Genomic DNA, 14,535 nt, shown 5'->3' on the forward strand with positions numbered 1-14,535 from the left:
TTCAGGGATTATGTAGTGAACACCTATTCATGCCCTACCATTATCTCTGCAAGATAACACCCGAATAATGGTAAAAAGTGTAAAACATGCCTTCCTGTCAACTATGATATTTTTTTAGAGAGTACAGTATAGTGTATTGTAACCTAAAGTCAAACTCAGTCATCTCCCCTGTGCACAACTTTTGCTTTTCGGAAAATGACTGAAGAGTCACACATAACAGCTGTTTTTCCTGAAACAAGTGCAAAACAACTCAGGTTTGTAACCAGTTCATATTGAATGCTCGGAGCTTTTATGAGTACATATGTATAGCTCAATGGCTAGAGTTGGATATTTGGAACGAATTCGAGTCAACTCGTACCTAAGTCAACACGTACCCTAGTCAACTCGTACCCGATTTGGTTAACTCGTACTTTAGTCATCTTTCAGATTGGTCAACTCGTACCTTTTTTAATTTTTGTTGTTTATTAAAAAAGCGATGGATGTTTGCATACATTATATGTTTTTATGTTTATTGCAATTACGAGCGAGTTGACCAATTCAAGTTATATTTTGGCATAGACTAACATAACTTGTATGTTTTTTTTGGGTGTCAGACAATTCACCCCCTGGACAATTCACCCCCAGAATTTGGTTTCCTTGGACAATTCACACCCAAAGACAATTCACCCCAAGACAATTCACCCCAATATTTGTATATGATATTTAATTGTCATCTGATTTTGTCATATTTGAAAATAAGTTGTGAGCAGATGTTTTGGGGTTATAATTTTGACTTTGGAGCACAATTTTGACGTGAAAATTATAAATGTAGTATGTAAATCAAAGATGACATTGGGATTTTTGTCAAATGCAATTCAACCAATGTATTTCTCTATAACATACAACATATAAAATGAAAATATATTAAGTTTTTTGTATAATATTTGTGCATTTGTTTTAAGTAATATTATTAGGTTACTATTTTATTATTAATACTTTGTCAAATATTGAAGTCGATTAACTAGTTTCATTGACTTCTTAGAATTTTACATTATCACAATTACTTATTTATTCATGTTAGATAGAATAATTAATTTAATAAAATACAATGGTTTAATTGATAAGAAAACCTTAATTAAAGAAAGGAAATGTAATCTGGTGGGAATGGCCATTAATGCAGAGCTCCAGATAAGGGTCGTATTTTCGTAATTACGAATTATTTTCAAGTCCGTTACGTATTTATTTTAAAATCTTGTTGTACCATTAAGAATTACAAAATCAAGTTACGAATATTATTTTTACATCGGTTCGTATCGATTTTTATTGAGTTCTTTTTGCGTATTAAAGATCTTTGCGGTGCTTATATAGAATGGTTATCGGGTTTGTTTAACAAAGAGCATTTTTCCCAATAAAAGCGGCGTATCTGTCTATCTGTCAAAAAACAATGGCGGCGCCAGGAAAGAGCGTCCCTAAAAAACTGCAAAGCGTCCAAAAACACGCTTTTAACATATTGTACGCAAAGTGAGCCGAAGTTAAATGTTTAGAAAGACATTATAGAAAAGATCTTATACGATGTTGTATGTTCAGTTGCCGACACAGTCGGAAAAGCTAAACAAAAACGTGACACAACGGGTCCAAACTTAAACACAAAAAAAACATTGAACGAGTGGAAGGGACAAGTCCCGTGGCTAATCGTTGAAAAGATTGAAGGGGAGACCCGTTGTAATTGTGAAATATGTAAAAAAAATCATCTAAGGCATGCACAGTTTGGGCATATGAAGGTATTTGAAAAATAAAATTGTATAATACTAAAAAGACACTGTTGAACTTGTATAAATAAAGTTGCTAGTATGTTTATTTTGATTTTTTTGCATGAAAATAACCATTATTATTTATTTTTAGGTCATTTAGAAAAAATAAGAATTATTTTCCAAAACTTTGTAGTAACGTTAAGAATAAAATTTCAGAGTTAAGAATTCTTTTCGAAAATCTGGTAGTAATTTAAGAATTTCACAAAACCTTATCTGGAGCTCTGTTAATGGGTATTACGATCAAGCATTCACACCCCTGGCGAGGCTTTATCAAAGTGTCAAAACAGATTAATGAAAGTGTCAAAACAGATAAGCAAATACTTCAGTTACACACATTGACAAATAATTATGTTGGGATGGGCAATTTTAATACCTGGTAAATCGGTAATACCTGTATTAAAAAAATCCATTTTTGTTCACCTGATAATCTCTCATTGAAGGATAAGTGATAGAAGTTGTGTTTTTTAATGTTGCGTATCGAAACATATTTAAGTCTGCAAATATCAGAATTCATTTCAAATCCAGTAATTCACACCATTTTCTGTTATTATTTTTAAAATGCTATTTATACACGAGTACTTCATGATTTATTAAATCCACTATAATACCGCAAGTATGGTCCTACTAAAAATATGTTGCAATGTAATGTATTTTTTACAAAAATTGTACTCAATTCAGGTCAACTTCAATCATACAGTATATTAACTCATTCCATACTACAGCATTATCCCTAAGCAACCCCTGTCAGAAAGAGCCTTATCTACCACTAGATAATCAGTACCCTCATCAGCTCTGAATGTCTGACATATGATCTGTTTGTTGTTACCTTAAGTGGTGTGAAAAAGGTTGTTTTTATGTGTTTTTATCCCCACACTTTTTGAAAAGCGTGGGGATATTGTGGTTATCTCCGCAGTCCGTCCGTCCGTCTGTCCATCCGTCCTGGCCACTATCTCCTCCTACACTATAAGCACTTAAACCTTGAAGATTACACACATGGAAGCTTTGAGCATATGAGCGACCCTGCACTATTTGGAATTTTGATCTGACCCCTGGGTCAAAAGTTATGGGGGTTGGGGTGGGGCCGGGTCAGAGATTTTTACTCATTTTTTTAGGTTATTTTACTATAATTTCTTCATTTCTACACCAATTGTCTTCAAATTGATACTGAACCCCTCTTATGACAATACGGTCAATCTCAACTATGCATGGCCCCATTACCAACCCTGGGGCGCCCCGCCCAAAAAGGCCACTCCCACCCAAAATTGCCTTTTACTTTAATTTCTTCATTTCTACACCGATTCACTTCAAATTGATACTGAACCTCTCTGATGACAATATGGTCAATCTCAGCTTTGCATGGCCCCATTACCAACCCAGGGGCGCCCTGCCCACATAGGCCACGCCCACCCAAAATTGCCTTTTACTATGATTTCTTCATTTCTACACCGATTCACTTCAAATTGATACTGAACCTTACTTATGACAATACGGTTAATCTCAACTATGCATGGCCCCATTACCAACCCTGGGGAGCCCCGCCCACATACGCCACGCCCACCCAAAATTGCCTTACACTATAATTTCTTCATTTCTACACTGAATCACTTCAAATTGATACTGAACCTCTCTTATGAAAATACAGTCAATCTTAACTATGCATGGCCCCATTACCAACCCTGGGGCGCCCCGCCCACATAGGCCACGCCCACCCAAAATTGCCTTTTACTATAATTTCTTCATTTCTACACCGATTCACTTCTAATTGATACTGAACTTCTCTTATGACAATACGGTTAATCTCAACTATGCATGGCCCCATTATCAACCCTGGGGCGCCCCTGGGTCAAACATGCAGTGTGGGGATACGCGTCGGCCTCTGCTGCGCCATTTCTAGTTACTTTGTAGACGGATTATGTGACAAATATTTTATTATTATATTTCCCATTTAAAAAAAAAAAAAAGTAATATTATGAAAATTTCGAAATCTTGCATAACTTTTCAAACAAGAAACATTGGATTATTTCCAATACCATTATTATTTATTTATAAACTTTTTACAGATATAAACTGTTTTAATGAATAAAAACAATGTTAAATAAAACAAAAACACATAATTAATTATTTAATGACATAAAAACAATAATAAGATATTGTTAATAATAAAAGCAAATATCAATAGATAAACAGCACACTTATGTTTCAATTGCAAGTAATTTTATGAAAAAAAAGAAATTCTGACAACATCTTTATATGCTTTTATTAGAACTTTATAAAAATTTAATAGAATACAAATCACTATCCTTACAACACATATATTTGTAATTACTTAATCCTAAACAAACAGCAAAAGAAAACAAAAAAATATCTGGGGGTGAATTGTCCAAGGAGCAGGGGTGAATTGTCTAGGGGGTGAATTGTCTCCAGGGGATGAATTTTCTAGGGGGTGAATTGTCTCTCTTGGGGGTGAATTGTCTCGCTTCCGTTTTTTACCAGGGTACGAGTTGACTAATTAAAGTAATTACCTAAGTAAATATATAATATTTCATAAATAAACACATTTAAATGATCATTTTTCCCCTTGATGGTACGAGTTGTTGAACTTACCTTTTTAGCAACAATCTTTTGAAGTCTTCGCTTTAATATGAAACCACATGGGTCCATTTTTGACGATGCTGTGAAGCATCGTCTAAGTTATCATATCATGAAAAAATTCTTCACAATGGCAACCTATGTAAAAGACCGAGCTCGATTTTTCTAATCGGCATACCTCGCTGATAATAATTGATAAAGGTATAGGAAGCTCAGCTATAAATAGGACAGCATATTCTGGGAAAAAATTTAATAATAGTTTGAAAACGTTAATTTTAAATCAGTTATATTCAGTCCATTATATGTTTGTAGATCAATGAAACAACTATGCATTTTCTGTATTGTATTTGACATTTTTCGTGATTCAGTAAATAAATTGCGAATTAAAACGTGTATAATTAACTTTCAACATGATCATGAGTGTAAAGAAAACGAATTATTTTGAACCTGTCATTTGTAAACGTTGTATAGTGTTTTATCCAGGCCGTTTTAGCGTGGCGCGGCGCCACGCCGCTTTTTTGAAGCGCCTCGCTGCCCTTTTCAAAGCAAATCAGCGCCACGCTGCCTTTTTCAAAGGCCGCCACCCTGTTTTCCGCCGTGCGCGACCTTATTGATAACATCTTAATTGCCTCTTAACCAAGTTTTAAGTTAAAAAAAAATAATTTACAGGGCTTGCACTAAGCGGCGTACAGCCGTATATTACGCCCGATAATTATTTCCATACGCCGATTACAAAACCCCATGACGTCCACTGTACTTCCTGAAAATTGGCCATACGCCGAAAATAGCAACCCGTGACATATTAAAGCTGGCGATTAAAATAACGCTCCGCCTCCTATCCAATACAATTGGCACAGGCTCACAGTAGATGTGTGTTGATGAATTGTAGCAGACGACAATCTTAACACGTTTGCTGTTCACGGTTAGGCAGACCGCGCTTAATTGGAGCACGTGCTTGTTTATTGTCACGATGTTTTGATTACAATAACGTGTGAATGTCGGCAAAGAAGTTGATACCCCGTCTTGGACCCTGTTTGGCCAAAAGTTGTTAATTGTTGTAACAGTAGTAGACCTGCACCATTGGTTCAATTAAGAACATTATGACCCGTTTGTAACTTGTCAAAATATGTTAATTGGCAAACACAGATATGAATTTTACAAAAATATTGAACTTGTACCACTTATCATTCGTGTTTAGAATGTCGCAACGTACGCTTTCCGATTTTGGCATTCCACTTTCGACGAAACGTAAATTAGAAATTGATTCAAATTGCTTTGTAAGCAAAACAAGTTTATATCGGAGACCAATTAACGTGTATTGAATTAATTGACAATGAACAAAAGACAGTACGGCGCCGTTCCTAGTTACACTTTTTGCGAATTAAATGTACACAATACAACACGTGGTCATGATAATAATTCAAATAATTGTTTAAGAGGGTAGTTCATTTAACAGTATTCTAAGACTTCTTTGAAAAGCTATAGTTTGTATAAGATATAAATCCTATGGTGTTTAATCTTGTTTTTTGTTACTACATGAAAATATAAAACACATAATAAAATATACATTCTGGATTTTGTTGGTTTAATTATTCAACAATAAATCTCAAAACTATACATACAATGTTTGTGTGTAACAAAGCTTGTTATTAAGTCACTTTAGAGATATATTTGTGCCCTTTTTATGGATGTCGCGCGCTAAAGTGCCCTTTTTTGAAATTTTGCACCACGCCCCTTTTCCTTCCTGTATAAAACACTACGTTGTAGAGACTATGGTATATAAACAGCATAATAGCCATCTCATTTCTGTGATACTCGCTTTTCTGCGTGCTTTCTCATTTTGCATATTTTATAAACTTTTCAAACATAAATTACAGAGCCACATCAGTGCACATACTATGTTTGACAATTAATTCGTTTGTTGGATATTGTTTGCTGTTTCAAACACATATTATCTCATATCGCGGAGATTTAGTTAACCTTACCATGTGTTCATGGGTGAACTCACGTATTCAAGTGCTCTTATGACTATGTGCTCATACCCACTTTCGATCGGGAATCATCATGAAATTATTGCCGTACTAAACGAACAAACATGCCTAAACTTATTGAATTAGAGAAAAAGAACAATAATCAAAAGAGAAAAAGTATATGTTCATGCACATGGGATTGTGAAATCACGTCCGTACACATAGCATCATTAACTTAGGAAAGGAAACAACGAAATATAAAGTTTGGTATGATATAAATGTGAAATTTAAGAGCATGGTGTAATTAAAGAGCATGTCAAGTTTTGAATTTATATGCTGAAACGTAATGTTATAACCCACAAACGTTTTACTGTAACAGACAGTTTTTTAAGATAAGTGGTACAGAAAATACACGTTGAATACCTTTTTATGTCCCCCACTATAGTAGTGGGGGACATATTGTTTTTGCCCTGTCTGTTGGTCTGTTGGTTGGTTTGCGCCAACTTTAACATTTGCAATAACTTTTGCAATATTGAAGATAGGAACTTGATATTTGGCATGCATATGTATCTCATGGAGCTGCACATTTTGAGTGGTGAAAGGTCAAGGTCAAGGTCATCCTTCAAGGTAAAAGGTCAAGTATATGGGTCAAAATCGCTCATTTAATGTTCACTTTTGCAGTATTTCAATATTCAAGATAGCAACTTGATATTTGGCATGCATGTGTATCTCATGGAGCTGCACAATTTGAGTGGTGAAAGGTCAAGGTTATCCTTCAAGGTCAGATGTCAAATATATTTGGCCAAAATCGCTCATTTTATGAGTACTTTTGCAATATTGAAGATAGCAACTTGATATTTGGCATGCATGTGTATCTCATGGAGCTGCACATTTTGAGTGGTGAAAGGTCAAGGTCATCCTTCAAGGTCAGAGGTCAAATATATGTGGCCCAAATCGCTAATTTTATGAATACTTTTGCAATATTTAAGATAGCAACTTGATATTCGGCATGCATGTGTATCTCATGGAGCTGCACATTTTGAGTGGTAAAAGGTCAAGGTCATCCTTCAAGGTCAAATATATGGGTCAAAATTGCTCATGTAATGTCACTTCTGCAATATTGAAGCTAGCAATTTTATATTTGAAATGCATGTGTATCTCATGGAGCTGCACATTTTCAGTGGTAAAGGGTCAAGGTCAAGGTCATCCTACAAGGTCAAACGTCATATAGGGGGACATTGTGTTTCTTGTTAAAGATATTTCTTGTTATATTTGATCGAGAATGTAACCCGCCTCCTTGTTTCGCTGAAAAGATCAAGTTCCCCAGGGGTACTACTTCCCGGTACCCCCAATGTTTTTTTGTACACTACATTTTTCTGACCCAATATTTTTCGTACCCAATTTTTTTTTTCGTACCCAAATTTTTGCTCGTAACCAAATTTTTTTTCGTACCCATTTTTTTCCTACCCAAATTTTTTTTCATAACCAAATCTTTTTACGTACTTAATTTTTTTTTTGCATAATTGTTGTACCCAAAATTTTCGTACCCATTTTTTTCCTACCCAAAATTTTCATACCCACATACACAATTGTGGTGATGTAGATAAACTTAAATAGATGCTTTTATATCAATCCTGTTCAAAAGCATCGTCACACCAGTACTGTCAGTACTTTGATTTATTATTTAGTGTGTAACAATGGGTCTCTACCAATTGTGTTTAAATCTTGACCCTGGAGTCAAACTTGACGTTGGGGAAACTTTTTATCTTACATGCATATTGGATTTTTTTTTAATCTTCTGCAAAACTGAAAGGCCCAGACGTTTGTTTCTTGACATAAATGACTTTTATGAATCATATATGGTTAATGGTTAATTAAAAAATACATTCAGAAGGCCAAAAGCCCAAGTGGACACAGCAAGCATACAGTGTTTACAACATAAGAAGTATGTGATTATACAAAAAATAGTTATACAAAGAAGTAAAATGTTTAATTTCAACGACACATACCTGAATTATTATATATTACACTAGTACATAAATAATTATTGAAAGTATATATTTTAGCCACAGACAAAGAAAGGCTTTGTTTAAGAAACTCAAGAGGAAAGAAAAGCGGCAGTTACTGGCAAGAGAACGAGATGAAAAATTGGTTCAAGGTAGGATGATTTATTTTTTAACTCATCTGAGCACAAAATGCTCATGGTTAGCTTTCACGATTGTTTTTCCTCCTGCATTTTGCATTTGTAAAATTTACCTTGTTAGAATATTAAAAGCCACATGTATTGTTCATTCTGCATAAAATTTGGTCAGAACATTTGTCCAAATAATGTGACAGCAAAAATTGAAAATGGTGCCATTCTGTTTAAAAACAACTGCCATGTGGTAGGGTCAGTGTTTCCTGAGAGAATTTATTAAATATTTTGAACAAATAAGAAATCCTATTTTTACCCAATCGTCATGAAACTTCCTCCCAATGTTTGTTAGTTAATAGTTTGATTATTGTCTGAAAAAGTATTTGGCTGCCATGAGATGGTGCAGTTTATATGATGTAAAATAGTATGCATACTAGAATTTTGTTTCTTGTTTTGAAAATGGTCAAGGTACCAGAAGCCTTCTTGAATGCCTTATAAGCATAAATAAGCATGGTCAGTATTCAAATTTATTACACAAAGTTCACAAAAGCAGATCAGATCAAAACATTTTCTGTGTGTCTAAGGTGAGATCACCAGGGCCTTTCATCCTATTTTTATTTATATAGGAAGTTCATGTGATGAAGAAAGGATGATTGACATACTCTGAAAGTTTAAAGGCCTGCTTGCAGAAAAGTTTTAACAAGTACATCTGAATATAATCAAAACTGGTTGCTTGTTGAGATTTGATATGATTAAGAACATTGCGTCAATAAGTGAGTTATCTACAACAGTTGCCTTCCCATTTGTGCAATATAATAATATGTATTACAGAGCTCACAGTCAGTGAGTGATTAGAAGTAAACTTGATCATGGTCTCTTCTACTGTTATATTAGTTTTACCCTGATGTCATACATGTATGTATTGTGTATGTAGTTTGCAGTCATTTTTGGGATCAAATTGTTTTCATCTAGTAATGATATCATCAAAGTTATAAATGTGAAAGTAACTTTTGTTCATTTGACTTGTGTAAATGATAGAGCTTTACATCCTTCAAAATAAGAGCAGGGTAGATGGTCCCCAGGCCATGAGGCTTGTGTTGCTAGGGAGGAAGAGGAACTACGCCAGGCTGTGCTGGAGGCAGAGGCAGAGTCACACAGGCAGAGGGAGCTGTGGGAGTGGCATGAAGAGCGCTACAGGGAGCAGCTGAGACTGCAGGCTGAGCAGAGGGAGAGGGAGCATCAGCAGAGACTGGACACAGAGGTAACACACTGACCTAAAGACTGGACAGAGAATTGACACACTGACCTAGAGTCTGGACACAAAGGTGGCACACTGACCTAGAGACTGGGACACAGAGGTAATACTGACCTAGAGACTGGACACATAGGTGACACACTGACCTAGAGTCTGGACACAAAGGTGACTCACTGACCTAGAGACTGGACACAGAGGTAACACACTGACCTAGAGTCTGGACACAAAGGTGACACACTGACCTAGAGACTGGACACAGAGGTAACACACTAACCTAGAGTCTGGACACAAAGGTGACACACTGACCTAGAGACTGGACACAGGTGACACACTGACCTAGAGTCTGGACACAAAGGTGACATACTGACCTAGAGATTGGACACAGAGATAACACACTGTCCTAGAGTCTGGACACAAAGGTAACCCACTGACCTAGAGTCTGGACACAAAGGTGACATACTGACCTAGAGAATGGACACAGAGGTGACACACTGACCTAGAGTCTGGACACAAAGGTGACACACTGACCTTGAGACTTGACACAGGTGACACACTGACCTAGAGACTGGACACAGATGTGACACACTGACCTACAGACTGGACACAGATGTGACACACTGACTTAGAGACGGGACACAGAGGTGACAAACTGACCTAGAGACTATTCACAGAGATGACACACTGATATAGAGACTGGACACAGAGGTGACACACTGACCTAGAGATGGGACACAAAGCTGACACACTGACCTAGAGACTGGGCACAGAGATGTCACACTGACCTATAGACTGGACACAGAGGTGACACACTGACCTAGAGACTGGACACAGAGCTGACCAACTGACCTAGAGACTGAAAATAGAGATGACACACTGATATAGAGACTGGACACAGAGCTGACACACTGACCTAGAGACTGGGCACTGAGGTGACACACTGACCTGGAGACTGGACACAGAGCTGACACACTGACTTAGAGACTGGACACAGAGATGTCACACTGACCTATAGACTGAACACAGAAGTGACACACTGACCTATAGACTGTGCACAGAGATGACACACTGATATATAGACTGGACACAGAGGTGACACACTGACCTTTTGACTGGGCACAGAGCTGACACACTGACCTAGAGACTGGGCACAGAGCTGACACACTGACCTATAGACTGGACACAGAGGTGACACACTGATATAGAGACTGGACACAGAGCTGATACACTGACCTATAGACTGGACACAGAGGTGACACACTGACCTAGAGAAAGGAGACAGATGTGACACACTGACCTATAGACTGGACACAGAGGTGACACTATGACCTATAGACTGGACACATAGGTGACTCACTGACCTATAGACTGGACACAGAGGTGACACTTTGACCTAGAGACTGGACACAGAGATGTCACACTGACCTATAGACTGGACACAAAGGTGACACACTGACCTATAGACTGGACACAAAGGTGACACACTGACCTATAGACTGGACACAGAGGTGACACACTGTCCTAGAGACTGGACACAGAGTTGACACACTGACCTAGAGACTGGACACAGAGGTGACACACTGTCCTATAGACTTGACACAGAGGTGACACACTGATATAGAGACTGGACACGAAGGTGACACACTGACCTAGAGACTGGACACAGAGGTGACACACTGACTCAGAGACTGGAAACAGAGGTGACACACTGACCTTTAGACTGGGCACAGAGGTGGCACACTTATATAGAGACTGGACACAAAGGTGACACACTGACCTAGAGACTATTCACAGAGGTGACACACTGAACAAGAAATGGGACACAGAGCTGACACACTGATATAGAGGCTTTACTCAGAGCTGACACACTAATTTAGAGACTTGACTCAGAGCCGACACACCAATATAGAGACTTGACTCAGAGCTGACACACTGATATATAGACTTGACTCAGAGCTGACACACTGATATAGAGACTTGACTCAGAGCTGACACACTGATATAGAGACTTTACTCAGAGCTGACACACTGATATAGAGACTATTCACAAAGGTGACACACTGATATAGAGACTTTACAGAGGTGACACACTGATATATAGACTTGACTTAGAGCTGACACACTAATATAGAGACTTGACTCAGAGCCGACACACCAATATAGAGACTTGACTCAGAGCTGACACACTAATATAGAGACTTGACTCAGAGCTAACACACTGATATAGAGACTTTACTCAGAGCTGACACACTGATATATAGACTTGACTCAGAGCTGACACACTTATATAGAGACTTTACTCAGAGCTGACACACTAATATAGAGACTTGACTCAGAGCCGACACACCAATATAGAGACTTGACTCAGAGCTGACACACTGATATATAGACTTGACTCAGAGCTGACACACTGATATAGAGACTTGACTCAGAGCTGACACACTGATATAGAGACTTTACTCAGAGCTGACACACTGATATAGAGACTTGACTCAGAGCTGACACACTGATATAGAGACTTGACTCAGAGCTGACACACTGATATAGAGACTTGACTCAGAGCTGACACACTGATATAGAGACTTTACTCAGAGCTGACACACCAATATAGAGACTTGACTCAGAGCTGACACACTAATATAGAGACTTTACTCAGAGCTGACACACTGATATAGAGACTTTACTCAGAGCTGACACACCAATATAGAGACTTGACTCAGAGCTGACACACTAATATAGAGACTTGACTCAGAGCTAACACACTGATATAGAGACTTTACTCAGAGCTGACACACTGATATATAGACTTTACTCAGAGCTGACACACTTATATAGAGACTTTACTCAGAGCTGACACACTAATTTAGAGACTTGACTCAGAGCCGACACACCAATATAGAGACTTGACTCAGAGCTGACACACTGATATATAGACTTGACTCAGAGCTGACACACTGATATAGAGACTTGACTCAGAGCTGACACACTGATATAGAGACTTTACTCAGAGCTGACACACTGATATAGAGACTTGACTCAGAGCTGACACACTGATATAGAGACTTGACTCAGAGCTGACACACTGATATAGAGACTTGACTCAGAGCTGACACACTGATATAGAGACTGTACTCAGAGCTGACACACCAATATAGAGACTTGACTCAGAGCTGACACACTAATATAGAGACTTGACTCAGAGCTGACACACTGATATAGAGACTTTACTCAGAGCTGACACACCAATATAGAGACTTGACTCAGAGCTGACACACTAATATAGAGACTTGACTCAGAGCTGACACAATGATATAGAGACTTGACTCAGAGCTGACACACTAATATAGAGACTTTACTCAGAGCTGACACACTAATATAGAGACTTTACTCAGAGCTGACACACTGATATAGAGACTTTACTCAGAGCTGACACACTAATATAGAGACATGACTCAGAGCCGACACACCAATATAGAGACTTGACTCAGAGCTGACACACTGATATATAGACTTGACTCAGAGCTGACACACTGATATAGAGACTTCACTCAGAGCTGACACACTGATATAGAGACTTTACTCAGAGCTGACACACTGATATAGAGACTTTACTCAGAGCTGACGCACTAATATAGAGACTTGACTCAGAGCTAACTTGCTGTTATAGAGCTTGGGAACAGAGCTGACACACTGATATAGAGACTTTACAGAGCTGACACACTGATATAGAGACTTTACTCAGAGCTGACACACTAATATAGAGACTTGACTCAGAGCTAACTTGCTGTTATAGAGCTTGGGAACAGAGCTGACACACTGATATAGAGACTTGACTCAGAGCTGACACACTGATATAGAGACTTTACTCAGAGCTGACACACTAATATAGAGACTTGACTCAGAACTGACACACTAATATAGAGACTTGACTCAGAGCTAACTTGCTGTTATAGAGCTTGGGAACAGAGCTGACACACTGATATAGAGACTTTACAGAGCTGACACACTGATATAGAGACTTTACAGAGCTGACACACTGATATAGAGACTTTACAGAGCTGACACACTGATATAGGGACTGGACACAGAGCTGACACACTGACCTATAGACTGGACACAGATCTGACACACTGACCTATAGACTGGACAGAGCTGACACACTGACCTTACTCAGTCTCACTCAGTTGAAAACCCTGTGACATTTAGATACATAAAATATTTGTTGGTTTCAGAACATTAAATGTTTAAATTTCAAAAACTATGATTTTTGCTTTTTCTACTAGAAAATTATATTAAAGGCTATTTATGTGTAGAATTCTCCGAGAATAGTTAATTCGTGACGTCAATTAATAATGTTATTTCACAATTACATAGTGACGATTATTGTAACTTTTCACTGTTGATTTAAACAGTAATAGAATCACTTATATCCTATAAACTACCGGAATGTTGCGTACTATTCAATAAAGACATCTTGATTTTTGTCAAGAGATTATTCAGTTACTAAATAAGAACTAACGCTACTGGTACTTTCAGAGAAAGATAAAGGAAGAATGGGAGGAGAGGCAGAGGAAAGAAAAGGAAGAAGAAGAAGAAACAAGAAAGAAAAAAGAGAAGCAGGTGATCTGCAGGGTGGACATGGTTGTATCGTGGAGAGGGGAGCTCACTGCAGGGTGGGCATGGTTGTATCGTGGAGAGGGGAGCTCACTCTGCAGGGTGGACATGGTTGTATCGTGGAGAGGGGAGCTCACTGCAGGGTGGGCATGGTTGTATCGTGGAGAGGGGAGCTCACATGGCAGG

General features: G+C 37.9%; 1 protein-coding gene across 3 annotated transcripts in view; it reads left to right on the forward strand.

The window, feature by feature from the left end:
* LOC127836623 (U2 small nuclear ribonucleoprotein auxiliary factor 35 kDa subunit-related protein 1-like) overlaps positions 1 to 14,535 on the forward strand; it is a 48,287-nt gene that overhangs the window by 7,905 nt on the left and 25,847 nt on the right. The window contains exons 1-5 of one of the 3 annotated variants that reach the window (XM_052363297.1): positions 199 to 254; positions 8,416 to 8,507; positions 9,110 to 9,256; positions 9,545 to 9,744; positions 14,272 to 14,355. In XM_052363297.1, the coding sequence (XP_052219257.1) occupies positions 9,232 to 9,256; positions 9,545 to 9,744; positions 14,272 to 14,355 (309 nt within the window). In that variant the 5' untranslated portion in view covers positions 199 to 254; positions 8,416 to 8,507; positions 9,110 to 9,231. Of the gene's footprint in view, positions 1 to 149; positions 255 to 8,415; positions 8,508 to 9,109; positions 9,257 to 9,544; positions 9,745 to 14,271; positions 14,356 to 14,535 lie in introns of those variants that run through there. The other 2 variants (XM_052363296.1, XM_052363295.1) reach the window with 2 other exon arrangements.

The sequence above is a fragment of the Dreissena polymorpha genome, chromosome 6, assembly GCF_020536995.1.
Source record: "Dreissena polymorpha isolate Duluth1 chromosome 6, UMN_Dpol_1.0, whole genome shotgun sequence".
In the NCBI taxonomy this organism is placed as follows: Eukaryota; Metazoa; Mollusca; class Bivalvia; order Myida; family Dreissenidae; genus Dreissena; species Dreissena polymorpha.